Genomic DNA, 26684 nt, shown 5'->3' with positions numbered 1-26684 from the left:
TATTAAGGATGAGCGGCCTCTAGCACCAGCAGCTTATGATGAAGTACAGTCATTCCATTGCTTTAGCTTGTTCACTTTTTATGGAATTAAATCTTCGTATTTGTTATAGTATCAATAATTTCATCAATATTTATAGTTTTAAAGATATTTTTGAACCCCTAACCCACCCACCACCCTAAACCTAAATACTACTCAACCATACAAAACGCAACACGTGTGAATGTACAGTCACAGGTATTTATTGAATAAATTGACAAACAAACAGTATATTACAAAACAAATCGCGTTGCAAACCTTCTGAATTGAAGCTAAAAATAAGTTTAGACGAAGATTATCCACGTATGCAACGCATGTAGACAGAGCTTGATCAGACTGACGTCATGACGCAATCGAGAACCAATAAGACTTCACATTCAGTGCAGACGTAATGACGAAATTGGTCACAAGACACACGAGAACCAATGCTTTCTCACAATCACAGCTGACCTATCACTTCGTCTGGCGGTAATTTTAAATGTGTGTTAAACCCGGAAGTTCACAGGAAGTGAAGATTTACTGCAGATGCTGTTAATTTCAGCGTCTTTTCCTCATAAAAATCGATCGTTTTACCTCGGTACACTTGGAATATTTGTCCGCTTTGAAAAATAATTGTGACTGTTTTATATGCTGTGTTTTATATTATACAATAAATAAATGGGTTATGTTGCTTGCTCAAAATGCGTGAATGGTGTCATTTGTAATGTAAATACAGTTCATCCTGACAGTTTAAAGTTAAAATCACACTCCAATACTTGTCATCATTGCAAAATAACAGCGCAATATATAATTTATAATTACGGTAGACAAAAGCTTCTCCTGCTGCCGGTAGAAGCGCAGTTTTAGGAAACGCTCCACGGGGTCGTATTTGGGGAACGTTGTAAATGACCAATGTGGTCGTATGAGCTGGAGGACTTGTCGCAGACAGACTAAATATATGTGTAATGGATATATTTACATTTATTAATTTCCTTTATATGTAAATAAGTTTACACGCACATCTATGTAAATATATTATTTTGCAATATATGTAGATAAATTAATCTTTAATATTTGTTAACATAATAGTTCCCTGGTATATTTAAATCTATTTTAAACATATATTCACTTAATGCTCCTTTAGTATATTTCACATATAAAGAAACATTATATACACATTTATTTCCACTTTATTAAAAAAAACACTCCTAACATTTCATTTGACATATATTTCTAATCTGACACTCCCTCAATAAATCAAGCACTCAGATAAGAGCAGAAGAGTTTACCACATCTGTGTAAATAAAAAACAGGCTGTAAAAAACCACCCAGCACGTAAAACAGCAATGCAGGAAACCATAATTCTACAATGTACTTGTTCGTCATAGCAGTTAAAAATCCTGAGATAGACATTGGTACATATATGATAATCATGCTCACAGTAGTTATGAGAATGAGATAAAACGCTCTTCTCTTTATGTGGCTTGTCTCCTCTCTCTCTCACCCTCTCTCTCCTGGTCCTGACTGCTTCAGAGCTCTCAGAACAGCCGAAAGGCAAAACAACTGGATGGAGAGGATGGTAAGGAAGAATGTCGCGAAAAAACATGCGTGTGCAGCAATTTTGTATGAGGTTAAGATATAGAAGCAGAACAAACAGCACAAGGTACAAATGATCCAGGCAGCGGCAGAGCACATGAGTCTGTATCTGAGAGGTTTGTACTTCAGAAAGGTAACAGGATGAACCACCGCCAGGTAACGCTCCACACAAATCAGACACTGAAACAGAGGACGGCCGGTGATGATTAATCCTTGTAAAAGCAGTGCAAATATCATGGCACCTAAAGACCAATTTGACAGTAAAAACAATAAACAATCCAGACAGTTAAACATCTCACAGATACAGAGATTAAAGAGGAAGAACTCTGATGAAATTCCACTTCCTGCTCCTGTGACGATGAGCCATATCACATAGGATTGTGTGGGAAAACCAAACAGGACATTGATGCTGAAAATACAATTTTCCACAATGGTTACATTCTGAGATAAAGGACTTTTGAAGTTAGTAGATCCTTCGATAGTGGTGAAGATCACGGTAGCGTTATCCATCTTCGTTTTAGTTTGTCTTCTCAGCTCAGATGTTCATAAATATTCAAATAATACGTCTGCATTGATTTATGGGAGGAAGGAAAGAAATGGAAAGTACCAGTCAAATGTACAAATCAACATAAGGATGAATGAAAGAGTCTGTAATAACAATAATAAATTATTATATAATAATAAAAAATAATATTATATATGAATATTATATGATAACAAAAAATCACAACACTCCTTAACACTTTTAGGAACCTTTATTATTAGGAGTGTATAAGTATAATATTACTACAGATTTTTTTCAATAAAGCATTAAGATTAGTTCTGCTTAATCTCCAAAATACCCAGAAGAAAACTGCATTCTCATATTAAATGCCGTTAGTAAACAAAATATTGCTATTCCTTTATATAAAATTGTTGCTTATCGTAGAATGCTTACATGTTGAAACAATATTTAATAATTTGTTATCATTTCTCTTCTAAATGGATTTGATACTAAATTAATTGTAAATGTTTATATGAATCAGGCCCATTTGCCTAAAAGCTAATCCACTTTATTTGCACATAATCCTTATTTAATACCATTGACAGTGAAATAATTCCATTTTGTTTATGGGAAAACAATAAAATGAATAAAAAAGAAACGTTTATCACCTGAAGAATGAATGTCCGGACTCTGTGGACGTATTTTAATCTCTGTGCTGTGTTTTGTAGACTGTTGTTCCAAGAATAAATGTGCCTGACTTCAGCCACAGATCATATATACAACCAGATATGCAAAATAGTGAAAACTAATGGAAAACACAATCTATATTCATTTCAAACATGCCTTGACCAAATCAACACCTGATATGAAAATATTAGGACCAAGCATTATTTTGTCATGATTCTGCCTCATCATGTCATGTATTTCTTGGTCTAGTGGCAGAATCATGACAGAGCCTCATGTTTAGTATAGAGAGAGACATGTCATGCACTCTCTCTGGTCTCGTCTTTGTCCACGCCCCTCGTTCCCTCATTATTGATTGTTAATTATTTCATGCCCCACAGCTGTTCCCTCTTGATTGGATCCCTTATTTAATGCCCCTGTGTTTTCTGTCTTGTGCTGGATCATTTTGCCTTGGTTGTCCCTTGTCATCCTCCCGGTTTGTTTTAGATTTAGATTTAGATTTAGATTCAATTTATTGTCATTGCACATGTACAAGTACAAGGCAACGAAATGTGACCTCTGCATTTAACCCATCCAGAGAGTAGTGAACACACGTACCCCCGGAGCAGTGGGCAGCTATCACTGCAGCGCCCGGGGAGCAAGTAGGGGTAAAGTGCCTTGCTCAAGGGCACCTCAGTTGTTACCCGCCGGCCCTGGGAATCGAACCGGCAACCTTCTGGTCACGAGTCCGACTCTCTAACCATTAGGTTACCCCCGCATGGGTTTTGTTTTGTCTTTATTATTAAAAGCTGTTATGAACTGTACACTAATGGTCTGAGTATTGCATACAAACATGTAAAGAGTTGTTTAAATTGTAGGTTTCAGTATTGGTTGGCTACATTTTCAACTGGGAAGCAATGCCATTAACAATATGCTTTGTGTAAGCCATCACATAGGGTTGTGTAGGAAGACCAAACAGGATTTGTATGCTCATCGTGCTAATTTCCAGAGTGTTTACATCTTTATTTAAAGGAGGTGTGATGAAGTTCACTGTGGAGTTATTCATCTTCTCCTTGTTTGTCTTTTCAGTTCAGATTTCTGCTTGTTATCTTTTCATAAATAAGCCACTAAGAGTGATTCTGCTTATTTTCCAATTGAATTACAAAATTTGAAACAAATGTATTAAACAGTTCTATTTTGTTTCTAGTTTTCCAGCTCAGTGAAGATAAAGAGTATAGCTACACAAAACCAGGCAGAATGTAAGAAATAACGGAAAGAAGCCGCCAAAATATTCTGTTGTGTCAAAATAGTAACGCATCCAGTTAAAATAAGCAGAGTGTACATGAAAACCATGTTTAAAGTAGTTATGAGAATGAGATAAAACGCTCTTCTCTTCATGTGGTTTTCCTCCTCTCTCTCTCTCCCTCTCTCTCCAGGTCCTGACTGCTTCAGAGCTCTGAGAACAGCTAAACAACACAACAACTGAATGGAGAGAAAGAGGAGGAACTGCACCAAGAAGAACCACGAATGTCCATTGAATATTAGTAAGTTTGCAATCAAACTGCAGCACAAACATGATCCGAGACTAATGATCCAGGCAGCGATGGAGCAGATCACTCGATATCTGAGAGGTTTGTACTTCAGAAAGGTTACAGGATGAACCACTGCCAGGTAACTTTTGACACAGATCAGACTCTGAAACAGAGAACGGCAAGTGATGCCCAGTCCGGATAAAGACATCATTAATGTAAAGAGGCTCAAAAACCAGTTTGATAGTAAATAACACAAACAAGTCAAACAGTTAATTATTTCACAGAGAGATTGAGGTTGAAGAACTCTTCAATTCTACTTCTAGGTCCTGTGACGATGAGCCATATCACATAGGATTGTGTAGGAAGACCAAAGAGAAGGCTGAAGCTGTACACACAAATCTCCAGACTGGCTATGAGATCAATGGAAGGAGTTGTGGAGTTAGAAGATGTTTCAGCAGAGATGAAGTTTAGTGTAGAGGTGTTCATTTCCACCCGGTTTGTCTTCTCACTCAGAATCTGAGAAAACTAAAATAACATTAGCTAAAAGTGAAATAACAATGTGATCTGAGGGTAAAGAGATTTGTAAATAACAATATTTTTACATTCATGAAAGTATATTTTTTATTTAGCTTGTGTTTTGACTATAAATCCTAAACACAGCAAGTTACATGGATGGAAGTGGAAACAATCATTCAGATCCGAAATGTCTTAACGCACCATCCACCCATGGCAGATATTATTGGTTTCAACAGAAACTAAATGAACTAATGGTAAATGTAAATCTGGTATTTACCAGCATTTTAATAAGGACAAATTGTCGAATGTTACATCGTTTTTATATTCGTGAGTCAAAATGTGCTGCAGAACATGCAAGCCTTTTCTAATGTTAAAAGTTGAAAACATCAATGGAAATGTATTATTTATGTGCCATTTCAATACACTGCATTGTTAGTGAACACAACATTNGCAAGCCTTTTCTAATGTTAAAAGTTGAAAACATCAATGGAAATGTATTATTTATGTGCCATTTCAATACACTGCATTGTTAGTGAACACAACATTGCACATTACAACATTGAAATAGATTGATTGAGTGCATAATTCATTTATACTAAACAAAAGAAAGTAATGCTTACAATCTTACATTTATATTTATCCTGAATGTTCATCTAAAATGTCGATTGATGAGACATGTTTCGTTTAATTTACGTATAATCTCCTCTTCAGAGAAAAAAATATAAGTATCCAGTCTCTGTGAATGTACATAAATCTCTGTGTTGTGTTTTGTAGACTGACTGTCACAAGGTCATATAAAAAACAGACATGCAAATATTTGTAAATGATAAATAAGCTTCAAAAAGACAGATAGAGAATGACATTTAAGGGGAAAAAATGACATTTACTGCAACTGGGATTTCTTTATTTGACAGCACATAATTATTGTTTATAAAATTTGCATTGATGGTATATTGCAATTAATTTTAATTGTTTAAAGCTATGCAAGATGCCATTAAAGAAGTAGTTTTTTAATGATAGAGAGTATTTTTATATATTTGCAGTATTAATTATGACTTAAATATTTTGTCTTCTGACGGTGTTTACAAATTTACAAGTCTACAAAAAAAGTGAGCTTTCGCAGGAGGCACGTATATTTCAATGCTTATACTGTTCAGAATAACTCAACATTTAAAAACAATGTGTGAAAATAAACACTAGATCTGTGTCATGTGGTCAAATTTAAGACAACAACTCTCACAGGTGACATTGGGTCTTTGATGAAGTGTTTTATTGGAAAAACAAACTGGCATACAACCATAAACACACTCAGAACAAACAAAATCTGTGTTTTAAATAAAACATAACAACAAAGGATTTCATTCACATGCAATAATTGATGGTCCAATGAACTATTTATTTATCAACATTCTTCAAAATATCTTTTTTGTGTTCTGAGGAAGACAGAATGTCATACAGGTTTGAAATGACAAGAGGATGAGTAAATTATGACAGAATTTTCATATTTGGGTGAACGTGAACTATCACTTTAACCTTGATTTTAAATAAAGTGACATTTCATATGACCATTAAAAACATTTATGCGGAACAGAGGCGGGAGAGTTTTCCAGCTCTGTAGAGATGAAGAGCAGGGTGCACAAAACCAGCCAGAACATAACAAATACTAGACGGAATCCAAACTGCCTGAATATTCTTTTGTATGAGAATGAAAATGACTCCAGTTACAATGATTGGAACATATACGATAATGAAATAAGAGCACAAAATCACTCTTCCGCTCATTCGTCTTCACTCTTGCTTGCTGATGAAATGTTTCAACCTGATCTCATTGGTAACTATGTGACAAGGTGGCCAATTTGTTTGAATTTGTACGATGCTAATAATCCAAAAACATAGGATTATTTAACAAAACACCATACTGAAGCCCCTCCACTAACCCCACTCTGTCACTTCAGTCACTTCAGAAATCAGATCAGTATTGTACAGTTCAGAGAAAGTCAACACTTGAAAATTGTGTGAAAGAAAACAATACACATCTGTATCATGATAGGAAGTTTAAGGCAACAATCTCCATAGCAGCCATCAAAATGAAAACATGATGCCGGGTTATTAATGAAGTGATTTATTGAAAACAATTACAGTGAATGATCCTAATGATACGCAAAATAGAGTGTTCACTAACTTCACTAACATATGCACATGTTAGGACAGAGGCGGGAGAGTTTTCCAGCACGGTGCAGATAAAGAACAGGTTGTACAAAACCAGCCATGACATAACAAATATTAGAAGGAATCCAAACTGCCTGAATATTCTTTTGTATGAGAATCACAATGACTCCAGTTACAATGATTGGAACATATATGATAATCATGTTCACAGTAGTTATGAGAATGAGATGAAACGCTCTTCTCTTCATGTGGTTTTCCTCCTCTCTCTCTCTCCCTCTCTCTCCTGGTCCTGACCGCTTCAGAGCTCTGAGAACAGCCAGACAACAGGACAACTGGATGGAGAGAAAGACGAGGAACTGGACCGAGAAGAACCACGAATGCCCCGTAAAGTTTTGTGAGCCTCCAAGAAACCTGCATGCGATACAGGATCCGAGACTAATGATCCAGGCAGCGGCTGCGAAGATCACTCGATATCTGAGAGGTTTGAACTTCAGAAAGGTTACAGGATGAACCACCGCCAGGTAACGCTCCACACACATCAGACACTCAAACAGAGGACGACCAGTGATGCCTAGCCCTGATATGGAATGTGCTATTTTTAAGAAACTTGAAAATAAATATGTCAGTATAAAAAGCAAACAATTCAGAAAATTAACAATCTCACAAACAGACAGATTGAGACTGAAGAACTCTGATGGAGGTATCGTTCCCGATTCTGTGACAATCAGCCATACAACATAGAATTGTGTAGGAAGGCCAAACAATAAACCGAAACCGTACACACAAATCTGCACGCTTTCTGATAGTCCAATGAAAGGAGTCATGGAGTCAGAAAATACTTCAGGTGTGGTGAAGATCGCTGTAGAGTTGTTCATCTTCTCCTGGTTTGATTTCAGCTCAGACACTATAACAAAATAAATAACACGAGTCCTATACTATATAAGCACAGTAACATTCTTTTACATATATATAACCATCAGCAGAGAATTCATTCATTCATTTTTAAAGAGGATTTCGTTACCTAAAGAGTCAATGTCCGGTCTCTGTGGATGTTTTTAAATCTCTGTGCTGTGTTTTGTAAACTGATTTCAAAGCTTTTAGTGGAATATATGTGAACCCGTTCATCATTTTACCACAAATGCAAATGATTCAAATGAAATAAGAGCACAAAATCACTCTTCATGAGTCATTCTCCTTCACTCTTGCTTGCTGATGAAATGTTTCAACCTGATCTCATTGGTAACTATGTGACAAGGTGGCCAATTTGTTTGAATTTGTACGATGTTAATAATCCAAAAGCATAGGATTATTTAACAAAACACCATACTGAAGCCCCTCCACTAACCCCACTCTGTCACTAGTGTGAAATCAGATCATACTGTATTGTTAGAATAAGACCGTATACCAATTTATACGAACTAGTCACCTCGTAAAATAAGTACAAATTCCCACAAGGTCGTGTTAAATGATCTTCCAAATTTAGTCCGGTCAGCCGCAACTGGAAACATGACAGAAAACATGCTGGCTGTTCTTCTGAAAAATAATGTAAAAAAAAGACTTCTCAAGAGGTTTAGTTCCAGCATTGTGAAACCTGGTAACTTGGTTTAGCACTTTGTGTATTAGTGCCTCCCTATGATGTGTGTCAAAAAGACAGATCACATTTCAACAGAAAATGATATTGACTTATATTTGTAATTTACCACAGCTTATGGTCTTTTTATTAATGGACAAAAGGGATGGGATGATGCACACAAATAAAATGTGACAAAGGTATTTCCATAGAATATTTTACTATATTAGCATTACATTTTGAAATAAATGTTTAAAATAAATTCTCAAATGAGTGATGCATGAATGTTCAGTCTTCTTGCTTTCACAGGTGCCACACAGATATTAAAATTCACACTTTAGATAAACATTTAAAAATTGCGTCAGGGAAAACACTATATATAATTTGCCATAATGGGATGTCGAGTGAAAGGTAATCTTTGTGGCGAATTTCAATATGAAATGAGTGATGTGGGTCATTGATTAACAAACTAATAGCACCTAAACACTCTCAGAAAAAACACAATCTGTGTTTTAAAAATAGTACAGAGAAGGAGAGATTGCGCTCAAATCAAGAATGTTTCCAAAAATGTAATTTAATTTAATGTTTCTAATTATTTAATTGGCGGCGATGCCTTGTGCAAAAACCAGGTTGACAGTATAAAAGCCAAGCAATTCGGACAGTTAACAATCACAGATTGAGGACAAAGAACTCGGATGGAGGTATCACAATGAGCAAAATAATAATAATAAATGGGTAGGAAATATTTAAATTTGCAGTCAAATGTACAGTTCAGAGAAAGTCAACACTTGAAAATTGTGTGAAAGAAAACAATACACATCTGTATCATGATAAGTTTAAGGCAACAATCTCCATAGCAGCCATCAAAATGAAAACATGATGCCGGGTTATTAATGAAGTGATTTATTGAAAACAATTACAGTGAATGATCCTAATGATACGCAAAATAGAGTGTTCACTAACTTCACTAACATATGCAAATGTTAGGACAGAGGTGGGAGAGTTTTCCAGCACGATGCAGATAAAGAACAGGTTGTACAAAACCAGCCATGACATAACAAATCAAACCAGTAAACCAGAATCCATAAACAAACTGTGTTTTCAAAATAACAGATATTCCCAAAATAACATACGGTACGTATGTGATGATCATGCTCACGGTAGTTATAAAAATAAGATAAAAGGCTCTTCTCTTCATGTGGTTTTCCTCCTCTCTCGCTCTCCCTCTCTCTCCTGGTCCTGACTGCTTCAGAGCTCTGAGAACAGCCAGACAGCAGAACAGGTTTATGGAGAGGAAGAGAAGAAACTGTTGCAAGAAGAAACATGTGTAAATGTCAGTAGTACATAAGATTAAAAGGAGTATGCAGCACAAACAGGAGCAGAGACAAATGATCCAGGCGACAGCAGCACACATGAGTCTGTATCTGAGAGGTTTGTACTTCAGAAAGGTTACAGGATGAACCACCGCCAGGTAACGCTCCACACAGATCAGACACTGAAACAGAGGACGACCGGTGACGGCAAATCCTTGTAAAAGCATTGATAAATTGTAGAGACCTGAAACACATTGTGCCAGTACAGACAAAAGACCATCCAGACAGATTCCAATCTCACAGGCAGACAAGTTGAGGAAGAAAAACTCGGATGCAGTTCCACTTTTAGAACCCGTCATGATGAGCCAGATCACAAAGGTGTGTGTTGGAAGACCAAACAATACATTGAAGCTGTAAACACAAATCTCCAGATTGCCTATGTCTCCGAATGAATTAGTTATGATGTTGGTAGATGCTCCAGATGTGCTGAAGTTCAGTGTGGTGCTATTCATCTTTTCCCGTTTTTTTCTCAGCTCAGAATCCAAGGAAAAACCAATCACCTATTTAAAAAAAGTGTTTGTGTGTGAGGTAATTCATATGAAAGAAATTAAGGTTTAAATTCATAACATACGCACATAAAAATCATATTCATTATTATCTCTCTTGATTTTAAATAAACATTCATTTGGTTTAATAAAACAGCAAATAACCCACTACCATTTGACTAAATCGCTTCATTCATTAATTTGACCCCTACAACATCCACAGTAACAATTTTATTTATCATTTAAAGAAACAACGAATCAAAGTACATTTGTAGCTAATAGTACTTGCGACGGGAAGAGCCAAGCAGAATCTTCCTGAATTATAAATCTATAGAGATCGACTTTGAAATAGTCACAATGTGCAATACGTCATATGCTACACGTCACATATGAAAAGATTAGGTTCAAGAGGACAAACAGTCTGAATCAACATTTGATAAAACCAGCAGCATAATTCCTATTTTATAATGTTAATTTCATACATAAAGTTCTTAAAGGTTTGGGAGGAACATCTTACCTCTCATCTTTCTTGCTCTAATTGTCTCTTTCCAACATGTCTCATGTAGGGTAAAATAGTGCTTGAGTTCAATATCTCTCCCGAGGCTCTGTTTGGGTGAATGAATTTGCATTTAACCATTAAAGATTATATAGACGTGCAAACTCACGAAAGGCAAAAAAATGCAACAACTAACCAATAAACAGCCTTCCAAATCAATCTCTTTATATAAACTGGCCAGCACCTGCACATTAACCGCATGAAATGCAAATGTTTTGACTGACAATTCAGAATTATGATAGGAAATATATACAGCCGTGTTATAACAGGACATCAAGTTTGAATTTCTGTGGCAATAAACCATTAAGATAGACAAAAATCTCATAGACAGCAGTGTTCAGGAAAAAGAACTCCATTGTAATTCCAATTCGTGTTCTTCTGATGATGAGCCATATCACATAAGATTTTGTAGTAAGATTAAGTTGCTATTATTGTAAATCTTTATATGAAACAGCTATAGCTGTATAGTGTTTTTTTATAGTGTTGATTTTACAAATGTTGACTTTCTCGGAACTGCGAATTTGAATATATGGGTGCCACCTGTGAAAGCTCAGTTTCACATTTACAAACACTGTTTTAAATGTGTCACAATGTTACACTAATATTTAATGCTAAAACACATGTGAAAACAAGAAGATTGAACATTCACAAACAACTCATTTGAGAATACATTTACTAATACACATTGTGATGTTTATTTGCAAGACGAAAAGAGTATTTGCAAAACTCTGAACTGCACCCAATGTCACGGTTCTGCCTTCTTGTTTCTGAACATCTAGTCGTGTGGCAGGATCGGGACGGAGCCCTTAGGTTTTTTTGTGAGAAAGCCATGAGTTGTTTATGTTTTTACATCTCATGTGCTTTATCGTGTCTTGTCATTGGCCCCGCCCCTCTCGTTTCATGTATTGCTTCCCTGCCGTGTCTAATGTTTCCCACCTGCCCTGTGTCATTATCCCTCGTTTGTCTTGCCTTTAAAATGCCCTCATGTTTCTTTGTACTGTGCTCGTGGATTGTGTATGTACTTTGTACCTTGTACCCTGTGCTACGTTTTTGTCCAGAGTTCCATGTACCCCGTGTTTGTTCCTTGCGTCGTGAGTTCCTGTGCGTTGTCCTATTCCTATACCTGTGCCTTGTTTGTTTATTTAATACCCTGCCTTGACGTTGTGTTGCTTATTGTTTAGTTTTTCTTGCCCCATCGAGGGAAGTGTTTTGTTCCAGTTTTGCATTTTAGTTCGTCCTTGTTTTGCCACCCCCTCGTGGGTTTTTCTGTTATTCGTTATTTGTAAAATAAAGTCTTTGTTAACCCCTTCACGCCTGCCTGAAATTGGGTTCTCTCGCCACCATCGTGACACCCAAGTTTTTCACCTACTGTTGCACCTGTGTATATGGTTGAGTGACAATAAAGGGATTTGATTTGAGTATTTTACATAAATTTACACATCTATGTGAATAATACTTAATGGTAAAATTTCATTCACAAGGTTAATTTAAGGTAATGAATGACCAGAAGTGTTTATTTGAAATAATAGTAAACATGATGTTACATTAGAATGAGATAAAACACACTTCATCCTCTCATAACCAAACAAATAATTAATGTCATTTAAATCATTTTTGTCACCCGAAGAGTGAATGTCTGCACTCCTGTATGTAAACGTTTGAGTTGTAGACACAGCTGTCACTACGTCATGTGCTTAATGTAATAACACACTGGAGATGCAAATATTACAAGTTGGTGACAAACATGGTTTGGAAATAGTCGCATAGAAAATGCGTTAAAAAGCATTAAAAAGTTTTTAATTTGAAGTCTACTAAACAAAGAAATTGTTGGTCACTTGGTGAAATAAACATTCAATTGTCAACACATGTGATGATAAGTCTTTCAAAAAACAACTCAAAACATACCTGTTCTGCATTTATTTGACAAACCAGTAACTGTCTATGTAAAAAAAAAATAATAATAAATAAAAACATTACATTAAACAAAATTAAAACATCCTAGTAGCCTCCCGATTCGAATGTTATCACTCGATTGCATGGGCGTTATCAGTGGTCATCATCTGATACATATGGGTCAGATGGGGGCTGCTGCCCCTACTGGTAGGCTCAGAAGGCTGTTATCATCAGTAGCATGGCAAAATGTTTATAAGCTCTCCTAGTAAGTCACTGTGGATAAAAGCGTCTCCCAAATGAATTAATGTAAATAAGTATCTTGCGAATGTAATTCTTCTCTGTTGGAGATTCAGCTTTGGTTTGGCAGCGATTTGAGAAGTATGTGATAAAGAAGCCACTTTGGTAACGGAAAGATCCGTGTCCTCACGGATGAAATGGGATTGAACTGTGAGTAAAGGATAAAGACTGGTGATGTGCATTTTCAGCATACAGTAGTTATGTGTGAGCTGTCAATGACTGCAATGATCTATGGCATAAGATATAATTGGGAGAATGAAATAAACTTATTTTATAATTCTTATTTTATACGTAATAAAAAAAAGTTGTGTCTCATTTCACAGTTGTGTGTCTGGAAAAAAAAGTTAGGTTTTAGAAATCTCAATGGTTATAACGATGGTTATAAATGTCCTGTTCCATGTAAAGTGCACATCTCTGTTCATTCATTCTATCTTTCTCAATCTCATGTTTTACGAAATATTTACATATCTGATGTTTGATGTAACGTGTATTTCATGTCCTACTACACAATTTGAAACCAGCCTCCAAACACAGCAGCCATCATATACTGTACATCCAGCAACACTGGACTTCAGCTCTCCAGGTAATGACCACTATTTTAATTTCTGTTTCATTATGATTGATTATAAAGTGTGTTAAAGATGTGTTGATGTTGTTTCACACAGTACGAATTAGCTGATATGAAACATTTCTGTTATAGAAACTGTTAAGCGCGTCTGAGCTGAGAAGAACATGAGCATCTCTACAGTGAACTTCAGCACACCTGAAGAAAACTACACATCTCCTTCCTCTGGACCACTGGCCAGTCTGGAAATCTGTTTTTACATGATCAATGTGCTGTTTGGTCTTCCTACACACTCCTGTATTATCTGGCTCATCATCACGAGAGGTGGAATCGCATCGGAGTTCTTTATTCTCAATCTCTCTATCTGTGAGATCGGTAACTGTGTCAGCTGTATCTTTGCTGTACTGATACATTGGATTTTAAGTCTCAAGACTTTAGCGCTGACTTTATTTGGACTGTTCTTCGCCGGTCGTCCTCTGTTTCACTGTCTGATGTGTGTGGAGCGTTACCTGGCGGTGGTTCATCCTGTAACCTTTCTGAAGTACAAACCTCTCAGATATAAAGGGATCTCCTCCGCCGCCGCCTGGATCGTGTGTCTTGGATCCTGTTTGTGCTGCCTTCTCTTATTCGAATATTATATGATAGCGTATATGGTGTTGTTCTCTACGATGTTCATTCTCTTCCTCTCCATCCAGTTGTTGTGTTGTCTGGCTGTTCTCAGAGCTCTGAAGCAGTCAGGACCAGGAGAGAGAGGGAGAGAGAGAGAGGAGGAAAACCACATGAAGAGAAGAGCGTTTCATCTCATTCTCATAACTACTGTGAGCATGGTTATCGCGTACATCCCATATGCTGTTTTGGGATTTTTTGCTGTAATGACATCACATGTTATTAAGGTATTTTGGCTCATTGGTTTGATTTGTTTTGTTCTGTGTGGTTTTGTTCAGCCGGTGCTTTATCTGAACCGAGCTGGAAAACTCAACTGCTTATGTTCAACATAAAACATAAAACATAAAACATAAAACCTGCATTGTGATATTAGTTTTACAGAACATTGTGTTTTACTTTGTTTTTTTGATCTAAAGGGGTCCCTTACTTAAACTGAACTGACAATAAAATATCGAATGGTGTCGTTTGCATTAGTGTGTGTGTGTGTGGCCTGTTGTAACACAGATGTTGATCATATTTCCTATCATCATTTTTAAATGATCAATCCGAAAATTTGCATCTCAGGTGTTTAATGTGCAGGTGCTGGCCAGTTTACATGAAGAGATCGATTTGGATTGTAGATTAGATGATAAATCCTTCGTAAAAGATTTGATAGACCATTTTTTACAGTGTTTCATACGTTCGCCCACCTATACGGTATTTAGGAGGTTAAATGAATTGATCAAAACAGAGGCTGGAGGGAGATATTTAACTCGAGCACCCCACACGGGACTGATGGAGAGAGACGATTAGATACCCAAGATAACAGGTAAGATGATCCTCCTAAACCTTCAGAACTTCGTGTATAAAACGAACATTAAGAAATAAAAAATGATGCTGGTGTTTTCATCCACTGTATTTTCTTTTGATGTTTTCTGTGATGTATAGCATATGAAGTATTGCTAATATGTGTGGATTTAGTTTAGGGGTTTAAAGAAATTTCAGATGTTTTAACAACTGAGTCAAATGGGACTGAGGTATTTGCTGTTTTATTGAACCCAATTAAATCCATTCAGGAGAAATATGAATAAATATGATTTTTTTATGGATGTATGAATTTATATGTTCTTACATAAAAAAGTATGTTCATTTGACATTAGAAAGCCTTTTTTAGGTATAATTTAAATATTACATATTGTACATAAAGTCGTATACTATTTAAAAGTAAAGGCGGATATTTTGGTTTTGAAATGGAAACTGTTACGAACCACACACGATTTTTAATCAAATCAAAAAAAAATGTTGGGTTGTTTTAACCCATAGCTGGGTAAAATATACACAAACCCAACCGTTGCTTTAAATGAACCTTAAAAATGTGCATATTAATATTGATCCGTTTTAACTTCACACAGCCTAAACACATAACCCTTTTTTAAATATAGGTGAATGAACCTAGGAGAAGATGAACCAGGAGGAGATGATAAACGTTACGCTGAACTTCACATCTGAAGCGTATAACTCCATGACTCCTTTCATTGGACTAATAGAAAGTCTGGAGATTTGTGTCCATATCTTCAGTTTATTCTTTGGACTTCCTACACACTTCTATGTTATGTGGCTTATCGTAACAGGATCAAGAACGATACCTCCATCAGAGTTCTTCATCCTCAATCTCTCTGTTTGTGAGATTGTTAACAGTCTAAATTATATGGCTTCAATACTGTCAGCCTGGTTTTTAAGTCTCAGAAAATTAACCCGGTTTATAACAGAACTAGTCATCACCGGTCGTCCTCTGTTTCAGTGTCTGATATGTGTGGAGCGTTACCTGGCGGTGGTTCATCCTGTAACCTTTCTGAAGTACAAACCTCTCAGATAAAGAGTGATCTTCGCAGCCGCTGCCTGGATCATGAGTCTTGGATCTTGTTTGTGCTGCATGTTCATTGCAATCTTACAAGACTTTGTTGGACATTCATGGTTTTTCTCTGTTCAGTTTCTCCTCTTTCTCTCCGTCCAGTTGTAATGTTGTGTGGCTGTTCTCAGAGCTCTGAAGCAGTCAGGACCAGGAGAGAGAGGGAGAGAGAGAGAGGAGGAAAACCACATGAAGAGAAGAGCGTTTTATATCATTCTCATAACTACTGTGAGCATGGTTATCGCATACATCCCATATGCTGTTTTGGGTTTTTTTGCTGTAATGACATCACATGTTATTAAGGTATTTTGGCTCATTGGTTTGATTTGTTTTGTTCTGTGTGGTTTTGTTCAGCCGGTGCTTTATCTGAACCGAGCTGGAAAACTCAACTGCTTATATTCAACATAAACCCGTTGAACAGAAGCATTGTGATTAAATTACACAATAACTTTAGAGAACTTTGTGTTTACAGAACATTTGGTTGTCAATAAAATATTAAATGGTGTCATTTGCATACATTTTAGGTTTAGAGATTTTTACATTAAACATAATGTCCTGTTTTAATACATGGATGTTTATCATAATTCCTATCGTGATTTTAAATTATCAATCCAAAAATTAGCACTTTTCATTTTAAATATTTACATATTTGATGTTTTCTGTGACGTGTAGCATAATATTACTCACTGTGACCATTTCAAAGTCAATCTCCAGGGATTTATATGAATTCAAAAAGAGGCTCTTCCCTTTGTAAGTACTGTTAAAAATGTAGCTTTATTTGTTGTTCCTGCTAATATCTGTGGAAATTGTTTAGGGGTTAACAAATTTTCAGATGTATTGGCTATCTAGTAAAATGGGACAATGAAGTTATTTGCTGTTTTATTAAACCAAATTAATGTTTATTTAACATCCTTAAAATCCATTCAGGAGAAATATTAATAAAAAAGATTTTTATATAGGGCTATATGTATGTCATGAATTTAAGTTATGTTAAAAAATCAAAACATGTACATTTGACATTAAAGAGCAATTTTGTGGGTAAAATTTAAATATTACATACTATATATAAAGACATATAATGTTTAAAAATAAAGGCTGATGGTTTTGAAATGAAACCTGTAAAGAACCACAAACCGGATTTGTTTGCAAATGTACCTTCAAATCAAACATTAACATTTTTTTGGTTGTTTTAAATTTAGACAAACCCAACTGTTGCGAAATTAACCTTGAAAATGTTCAGATTTGAACTAAAAGTGCATATTAATATTGATCTGTTTTAATTTTGTTTCATACAGCATTGCCTCATATACCCTATGTTGCCTTAACTTGACGTCCTATCATAACACTATAGTATAGTGTTTTCTTTTACACAATTTACAAATGTTGACTGAATTTGACTCTCTGTAAATTTGAATATCCGTGTGCCACCTGTCAAAGCTCACTTTTAGATTTATAAACATTGTTTCAAAAAGACAAATACTCACTGAACATTCACATGATCACATGTTACTTCTAATATTTTTTGAATAGAAACATGAACATCCATTGTTAAACATCCCAAAAACATAATCAAAGCCTCAAAAACAGCAAAAGACTGGCTCCTTTAACGTAAAACATATTTTGACACAACTTTTTGATCACATAAAGTTTTATATATAAAAGTAAATATTTTTGTTGAAATGTAATTTAGATAGGCTAACACAATCTGTCTCTCTGACGCTGGTTTAATTTGACATATTTGCATATCTGATCTTTTATATGACCTGTAGCCGATGAAGTCTTCTGCTTTTAAAATATAAACCCAGGACACACGGAGATATAAATACATTCAGACACCGGATATTTGCCCACACGAAGAGACGAGCATTTCATCTCATTCTAATAATTACAGTTACAAATGTTATGTTTGTTCTGTGTCTGTTGTTATTAGATTTAGTTGCTAGTTTCTTTTAACGTTAAAAAACTCTTTATCAATGACCCAGCGTCACCTGTTTCTAGGGTAGTTGTCTTAAATTTGACCTCCTATCATGGCACAGATATAGTGTTTTCTCTCACACATTCTTTTATAAATGTTGAGTTTTTCTTGTAAATTTGACTGTCTGCATTTTTTGAGAATGATTTAATGCTAAATTTGCAAAAAAATCAGGCTATTTTTCAATGACTTAACATCTCTTTTACAGTGTTGGATTTGAAGTAAACATTTATAAACAAAATAAAAGTCTGTGTTTACATAATATATGTCTGGGTACTGTACACATTAATTATTTATAAACACACACGTACACATACATACATGTATACATATTTTGTATTTTTTTTTACCAATAATTAAAATGATATACAAACGTTTATTCATTTGTATATTTTACTTAAATATATGCATGTATGTGTTTGTAAATCCAAAATTAATATGCACAGTACACAGACATAAATTATGTAAACACAAAATTTTATTCTGGATGCGATTAATCACAATTAATCGTTTGACAGCCCCAATTAGAAATAACACTAAGTAGCCTTAAGTTACCATTTGTGTAGGTTACAGCTCTCCACGCTATTTACAAGGTTAGTTTGGCCAATAAATGATAACATATAAAATGCATACAAATTAGGTGTGATTGTTTATTGGCAACTACACAAACTTAACATAGATTTACATACCAATATCATCACAGCAGAGATGCAAATATTACAAGTGACTCGTGTGGGTTTATAGCCAAGTACACATTTAAAGCATTTACATAGAAAAGACTACACTTTACTATTGCATAAAAGTAAAGTTTTCAGCTTAAAGTCTATAAAATAAATAAGCATTTACACACACATGATCCAGTTTAATTTGGCATTTCAGTGATTGCGAAAGCATGTAATAATGGAATTCGATAGAATTGAAGATAAATATAAGAATAAAGAGCCTGCTGTATGTGTGTACTGTGTATAAATGCATTGATATGTCTGACATAGAAACACAGTGACCTTGTGTCAGAGATATCGTTTAATGTTAAAAGAACAAGACTTGCATTGGTGTTCTTTTAAAACAAAAGGACTTTAACTGTGTGACTAACTTACTAGTTTCACAGTTTTAAGAAAACTTGTTGGTTTGACAGCGTTTCTACTGCTACTAAAATTACAGTAATCTGAAAAACATGAATGCCATTTTAATAAAGGTTACTTTGGAATTTGGAAGTTGCATTTTCGGCAAAAGAGCAGTTTTCCATTTCCATACAAATACAGAACAGGTTGAACAAAACCAGCAATAATTAAAAATGAAAAACTAGCCGATGTAAAATTTGAAACATCCCGCTGTGAGAAAACAAAGGCATCCTACGATAATTGTAGGGACAAATAAGATAAGCACGGTTACTGTAGTTATGAGAATGAGATGAAACGCTCTTCTCTTCATGTGGTTTTCCTCCTCTCTCTCTCTCTCTCTCTCTCTCCTGGTCCTGACTGCTTCAGAGCTCTAAGAACAGCCACACAACAGTACAGGTTTATGCAAAGAAAAAGGAAAAACCGAAACAGTAGACCAAACATATAAACTTTATTGTGTGAAACTACTGTAAACACACAAGAGCCAAAACTTGTGATCCAGGCAGAAGCGCAGCACACATGAGTCTGTATCTGAGAGGTTTGTACTTCAGAAAGGTTACAGGATGAACCACCGCCAGGTAACGCTCCACACACATCAGACACTGAAACAGAGGACGGCCGGTGCTTAGCAGTCCTTCAGAGAATCTCAACACGGAGAGCTGCGGAAACATTACATCCACCCAATACAAGAGACATGTCAGAGAAATAATGACCTCACAGGCAGAAAGATTGAGGTGTAGAAAATCTGATACAATTCTTCCTCCAGAGAAAATAAGCCAAATGATGTAGATGTGTGTCGGAGGACCAAACAGAAAACTGAAGCTCAATGTGAAAATCTTGATAAGGTCCCATTGCAATGTTGACTGTGATGTAACGTTTGCTTGAAGATCCACCTGAGAAATTGTGGAGTTCTCAAATCCTGCCATTGATCGCTCTTCCGACTGCTAAAAAAAGAAAACCAAACAGCGACTTAAAAACAACGATAAACATGCAAGTAAGAATGTAAACACAAAATGTTCTTCACCTGCACGAATGAATTCTCGAATTATCCTGATGTGTGTCGAAACCTCAGGGGATGTTTTGCAAGCTGACACAACTATCTACACGAGTCCACTTACATCACGCATGCAAATATCAACACAGATCATACACCAATGCTGAAAACATCAGGAAGAAATCTATACCCCTCAATCTATAATGCGGGAAACTCAAATACACAAAATAATCCATCGAAAGATGTTCTGTTGCTTCTAAATATCACATGAAAGGAGTTGAATTTGTGGGCACTGAAACGAAATTCGCAAGACAATGTTGCAAGATAAAAAATATACCAATTTAAATCAAGTGAAATGATGCAAAACGAAATTACAGCTTTCCATATTTACAGCAAATGCTGTTAATGTTGTTCAGAACAACTTTCATTGTAGACGATTATTACAAAAAATAATTAAGCCACAATGCACACACACAAATGCCTCACATTTATGTGCGTTACAGATTGTACAGTTGTACTCATGTGCGTTTCAAATTCTTTGAGTATTTCAGTATTTGAAAACTCTTAAAACATTGTTCTTAAACCAAAAAAAAGTAATGCAACAGTTTCATTTTTTCAAATATTTATTTAAAAGACAACATGTCGGTCAGTACAACACAAACAAGCATCTTCTGTACACAGAGCGGTCCTCGCACCTCACGCCCAGACCAGGCGTTACTTGTGTTTCCTCTTCTTCAATAGAGCATCTCTCAATGCCATCTGAGTGAAGAATGAACAGAATCAGAGGATTTCAACATGTACAGCCAGACGCGTTTGGTTTTGGAGGTTCGGAGCTCACCTGCTTCTCTCTGAAGGAGCGTTTGCCTTTGGTCCTCACGTTCTGGCTGTGTCTCATCATCATGAAGTTCTTCGTTCGTTTCTTTTCCTTGTTACTGGTGCTGGCAAACGGGTTCAGTTTACTCTTCTTCCTTACGAAATCCTTCCTGTCTGGTCGGCCAGCCTGAGAGAAAGAAAATGTCACGAAAATTTCCGTTTTTGCAACATTCAGTCACATTTTTTCTCAATTTTTTTATTATTTACGGATAAATCTACTCACCATAGCTGTTGCCAGTCGAGTTTCTTTGTCAGATTTGGGTTTCTTGTGAAGACGTTCAATGTCTCTCAGACTAAGTATCTCGCCTCTGAACAAAAAAAAAACATTAGCCGTTACTGTTAATGATTTAATGATTAGTTACAGCTCATTCAAAAAATAAAATCTTTTCAGAAACATTCCAGAATCCCATCCTACCTCTCGTTTTCTTCATCGCTCTCTACGTTCTTCCTCTTCTGACCCTTGCCGGGTGCAGCGTTGACCTCTTTGGCCATCTGGGCGATTTTGATCTTTTTGAAATCCTCTTGCGTGAGGAGTCGGCTGGCGCTGACCGCGGTGGCTTTAGCTTTCCTCTCGTCCTCAGGGATACTCTGCAATTTCTCAGTCTGAGACATAAAACAGACAAGCACGGGTTTAGCTGCATCGCTTCTGTCATTCACAATGAACCGAAATATTAGATCATAGAGAAGATGCTCACCACTTCGGTCTGATCTTCATCGGAGGAGTGATGCACGTTCACCCATTCTCCATCTTCATCATCATCTTCACTCATGCTGGCGACTTCCCAGCCGTCTGTGAGAGCCACAGGGGATGAAGGTGATTAATAAAAGTCTTCAACTTCCTTTCACATTACCATTTAAAAGTATGTACACATCTACTTATATCTGTAAAGCCATCAGTAGTGCAAAAAAGTCTCAAAGACTTTCCCTGTACCTTCACCGTCCTCCTCCTCTGCTTTCTCTTCCACCTCCAGCACTTCAGCTCCAGGGATGTAGTCTTTGGCCTCCAGTTCACCGTAATTCTGAATCTTGGCCTCTCTGGAAGATTCTGTGGGCTTTCCCTGGAAAAAGACAATCGTACAAACATGAACGTCAAATCAGAATCTGCCATTCTGAGACCATTTCGTCTCTGTTCTCATTTATTTTCATCAAACAACTTCAACAGCTCACCCTGTCTTTTCTGTGTAGCATCTGTGGATTCAGACTTCTGAAGAGCTGGATAAGAGCTTTGGAAGACATCACGACATCTGGAGGACAAAAACAACCATTAGAGACGTTGTCAAAGTGAATACGATCAATATTAATCATTTTAATGATAATCTATATAACCACAATGGATCCCTTATTTACAACTAAAATAGAGGATAAACAAAATACAGGATACAGTTATTAGAAATGCAACGCACTTTTATCTTTGTGGGTTTTGTACAGTGCCAGATCTTGCAGAAGGTCTTCAGACATAGATAGAGGACATCGGGCCACCAGTTCTTTGATAGCGTTGATTCTGTGAGTGAGAGAATGAGATTCATCTCAACCTCTTTGCAGCATATCAAAAATGAAAAAGTGCCTACCCGACTGTCATGACTTCACCAGAATTTCTGTCCGTTACAAAGTTATTGGCGATGGTCATGATAACAGGCTCAATGATCTGTGGACAATAAACAAAATGATATTTCAACAATCATCTGAAAGATTAACAATCCTCTCAGAGAAACGTAGGCTTGTAAATTTATGAATACGCTTTCTTTTACCTCTGGAGGAACCAGCTGATGAGAGGCCTGAGCAGCACACAACAGAATCTTAGTCACCTCTGCAAGAAAGAACATTTCAAGACATTCAGACCAATTTCACAGGCTAAAGACGTTAAAGGGACACTTCACCCAAAAATGAAAATTCTGTCATCATTTTTACTCACTTTCGAGTTGTTCCAAATGTGTATACATTTCTTTGTTCTGATGAACGCAGAGAAAGATATTTGGAATAACGGTTAGAACCAAACAGATCTCAACACCCATTGACTACCATAGAAGGAAAAAAACAATGGTAGTCAAAAGTGCCCCAGAACGGTTTGCAGTCCTACATTCTTCAAAATGTCGTGTTTTGTGTTCAACAGAACAAAAAATATGATAAAGTAATTTTTCCTACTATGGGAGTCAATGGGTGTTGAGATATGTCTGGTTATAAGCATTCTTCCAAATATCTCTCTCTGTGTTCATCAGAACAAAGAAATGTATACACATTTGGAACAACTCGAAGGTGAGTAAATGATGACAGAATTTTCATTTTTTGGGTGAAGTGTCCCTTTAAGCATAGAAATCGGCAGATAAAAGTAATTCAGGGACAGAAGAACAGGCTTCCCGTAACTACCTCTTTGATGCGGCTGTAGAAACCGCTGGACAAACGGGTAGAAGTTAAACAGGAAAAGCTGTGTGTAAAACAAACAAACAAAAAGGTTAGGTACAGCAATCATTTTACTTTTGTTGATATGTACAGTAAAAAGACTTTGAAAAACTCCAACTCGCTTTTCCCAAATAAGCACCACGTCTCAATGTGTAGGAGCCCAATTGGGTATAAATGTACACCTAGTTAGAATAAGAACTTATATTACCTCATGAATGCCTACAAGCCTAGAGATGAGCTCCATCAACATGATCTTCACCTCAAAGCGCTCGTTTGACTTCTCCAACTGCTTCAACAGCTTCTCTGCGAAATCTGATAAACACGACCAAGTCATTTAACCGTCTCCGTTACACAATGATGAGAGAGTTTTCTGTATGCGAGACAGATGATTCTTACCTTGAGGATCATGTATCAAGTGTATAGCGGAGAAATTAAAGACCTCAACTTTTTTCTTCTTTTTATGTTTCTGGGAACACAAAATGAAAGAAAAATCAGCACCGAAATTGAAACCCACACATTAACATTATGACTAGAGCTGAATACCTTAAGAACTTTCATGGCTTTCTCCATTTTCTTCTTATTTTTGGACGACTTCTTGCCTGTGGAATATCTAATCATAAGATCTCTGGCTGTTGGTCCTTCATCCTGCAAAAAACCAAAAACCACACAGAGCCGAATTAGAAAAAAAGAAAATGCAAAGAAGTGAAAAGAAAAAGCCCGATAAAAATGTCTCAAGTCATCCACCTCAGATTCAGAATCACTGTCTTTTGCTTCATCTTCATCTTTTCCAATAAAGAACTTCAACGCAGCTACAAGGATCTGAGAGGAGATAACGTAGATCATAAACACGATACAAGCGCATTTGGTTAAAAACTGTCAAGCATTAATACAATATGATGTTACAATACATGCTGTAACTTAAAACAAAGTGCAACAGACCTTCGCAATCTTGGAGAAACACGCTGTGGTGATGACGTTGACAGTTTTAGCGTCATTCCTAAATGGTGCAAATATAAAAAATTTGATGACTGCAGGTTACCTCACAGGGTTTCACATTAGGTCACAAGTGGTATAAATTCGAGGTCTCACCAGATGTTTCTTCTGTACAACTCAACCATCACATCAAGAGAGATCTTGGCAGCGATTGGGTTTGAATCCCTTAACATGGTGTACATGAAGTTCTGTAAGATCTGAGAGCACCCAAAATGTTCAATATTCTTCATGACGACAGCACGTTTAAGACGGCAAAATCTGGTTCACTTACCGTATTTAATTTGTTGTTTTTGTGCTTGGCATTAATATTTTTGACATCAGTCACGATATGCGTGTATAACGTCTGAGGAGACGAAACAAACATTCTTTTTAGTAATATGATTCATACATAACTCATATCCAGATTTAACAACACATATCCAGGAACACGGATGTCAAAAGGCAGAGAGCAGACCTTTCGCAGCAGTTTGTCGTGACAGCGCAGAAGCTCGAAGAACAGCTCCAGAAGACTGGTGGGGCTGATCAGATCTTTGTTTCTCAGGAGAATGAGGGCTCTACAAAACGTCTGAGGAAAAAAAAATGGCAATCATTTTTCAGAAGTTCCCTCAAACAACTTTAATATGATTTACCTTGATCGGTCAGTACGAGAACACATACAGAATGAAGCGTGTACTACCACACTGAATAGCAAAGACATTTTTAGGCTGATAACTGAATGCTTGTACGTTTAAAATGATGTTTATTTTAAGATTAAGGTTATCCTTACCATACGAAGATCTGGATGCAGGACTGTGTGATGGTTTAAGAGAAGGTCAGTTAGCTCCTGTGGGAACTTTGACAGCTCTTCCAAGTAACAGTGTGCAACCTAGAAAACACAACTCGCATTTAAATCAATAACATTGTGTGAACACAAACCCCGAGGTTTAATACATCAAATATGTTAAAGCATATAAAGAGAGAGGGATCCTTCATACTTGAGAAAGAAACATGACCAGGTCAGCCAGATCTTTGTTGGGTTTATCCGGCTGATGTTTAAAGATCTCGACATTTGAGTTATAATGACGATACTGCTGCAAGAACTGAAATGACAACGAATTACCAAAATAAACAACCAATACATCTACTGCGCGAGTCCTGTGTAATGTAAACATGTCACGTTACATAGTGTAAAAAAATTGAACTGTAATCATTAAGATAAAATGTTTACTAGCATTTGTAATACAGTATATTACCTCCTCCGTGTAAGACTTCGGATCCCTCTTGATTAGATTATGCAGCTGTGGGAGGTTCGTCGGTAACTTGTTATTGTGTCGAGCCGACATCTTTAACTAATTTCTTATCACTCAAAGCTTTAGAAAAGTGCGTTTATTTAGCTTTACGAGTTTACTCCAGCACCAGCGTGGCTCACATGGTAGTCGCCATGTTGTCAGCGAACTACGGAAAGCTGTAGGGACATTTAGCAGTTTTCAATGTGAGAAACGCGGCCACCCAGTGGAGAAGGAGGTATTGCACGGGCAGATTCATGAGTATTGCTTTCTGTACGTTAAATACTTGTTAAAACATATAAGAAAAAAATACATATAAAATATATGTATTTAAATGAATAGCATCATTTATAAATTTGAGAACTATAAAATTTCAGATGAAAAGTAATCATAAAGATTACTTTGACTTGGTTTCTGGTCAAACTCAAAAGACTCAATTATCAAATCCTCTAAACATTTTAGTTTAATCGCAAATAACAAACGACGTTATAATAATACATTATCAATAGAAAAGATCAAGTAATTACAAGGATGGTAGATACAAACTGGAGGTAAATTGGTGATAAATCCAAGTGCATCAAAGTGTTTTCAGTAAGAGAAATCACACTCGACTATGATTGGTCCATTCTGAAGAGCGCGTAGAAAAGTGTCAGATATCACGTGACATGTACCTTTCAAGAATGCGTGTACTATTAACGTAACTACATTACCAATAATAATAAATATAATTATAACAATAAATAACTTTACTGAATGTGTCAAATAGAACATTTTTAAGTCTAGATTTATAGAAATTTTAATTTC

The 26684-nt window shown here is 36.2% G+C and overlaps 4 protein-coding genes and 2 pseudogenes across 5 annotated transcripts; 2 read left to right on the top strand and 4 right to left on the bottom strand.

The window, feature by feature from the left end:
• Nucleotides 1-1272: 1272 nt before the first annotated feature.
• On the bottom strand, nt 1273-2121 carry LOC130569871 (chemokine XC receptor 1-like; annotated as a pseudogene).
• Nucleotides 2122-6992: 4871 nt separating this feature from the next.
• Nucleotides 6993-7850, bottom strand: LOC130569870 (hydroxycarboxylic acid receptor 2-like). The gene has a single exon (XM_057359768.1). The coding sequence runs from the start codon at nt 7848-7850 to the stop codon at nt 6993-6995; it is 858 nt and encodes a 285-aa protein (XP_057215751.1).
• Nucleotides 7851-9512: 1662 nt separating this feature from the next.
• LOC130569869 (uracil nucleotide/cysteinyl leukotriene receptor-like) lies at nt 9513-10998 on the bottom strand. Its single transcript, XM_057359767.1, has 2 exons — nt 10921-10998; nt 9513-10418 (listed from the first exon to the last, which is right to left on the bottom strand). Exon 2 carries the CDS (start codon nt 10368-10370, stop codon nt 9513-9515), a length of 858 nt encoding a protein of 285 aa, XP_057215750.1. The 5' UTR covers nt 10371-10418; nt 10921-10998.
• A 2976-nt stretch (nt 10999-13974) lies between these two features.
• LOC130569868 (G-protein coupled receptor 4-like) lies at nt 13975-14712 on the top strand. The gene has a single exon (XM_057359766.1). It carries the CDS (start codon nt 13975-13977, stop codon nt 14710-14712), a length of 738 nt encoding a protein of 245 aa, XP_057215749.1.
• Nucleotides 14713-15821: 1109 nt separating this feature from the next.
• On the top strand, nt 15822-16676 carry LOC130569867 (chemokine XC receptor 1-like; annotated as a pseudogene).
• A 2195-nt stretch (nt 16677-18871) lies between these two features.
• Nucleotides 18872-26047, bottom strand: sdad1 (SDA1 domain containing 1). 2 transcript variants are annotated; one of them, XR_008964927.1, is made up of 23 exons: nt 25848-26047; nt 25590-25694; nt 25382-25480; nt 25070-25180; nt 24887-24958; nt 24712-24812; nt 24562-24619; nt 24367-24441; nt 24166-24267; nt 24019-24088; nt 23831-23934; nt 23590-23647; nt 22974-23032; nt 22794-22870; nt 22629-22726; nt 22393-22469; nt 22157-22283; nt 21921-22015; nt 21641-21828; nt 21449-21533; nt 21191-21352; nt 20383-21111; nt 18873-20302 (listed from the first exon to the last, which is right to left on the bottom strand). XR_008964927.1 is itself a non-coding variant. In XM_057360261.1 (22 exons), the coding sequence occupies exons 1-22, from the start codon at nt 25935-25937 to the stop codon at nt 21067-21069; spliced, it is 2058 nt and encodes a 685-aa protein (XP_057216244.1). In that variant the 5' UTR covers nt 25938-26047; the 3' UTR covers nt 18872-21066. The 2 variants fall into 2 exon arrangements, 1 of the variants encoding a protein (XP_057216244.1); XM_057360261.1 differs by having other exon boundaries at nt 18872-21111.
• Between the last annotated feature and the right edge of the window lie 637 nt (nt 26048-26684).

Source organism: Triplophysa rosa, linkage group LG19 (assembly GCF_024868665.1).
Source record: "Triplophysa rosa linkage group LG19, Trosa_1v2, whole genome shotgun sequence".
Lineage (NCBI taxonomy): Eukaryota > Metazoa > Chordata > Actinopteri > Cypriniformes > Nemacheilidae > Triplophysa > Triplophysa rosa.
This window is presented reverse-complemented; position numbering and strand designations above follow the sequence as displayed.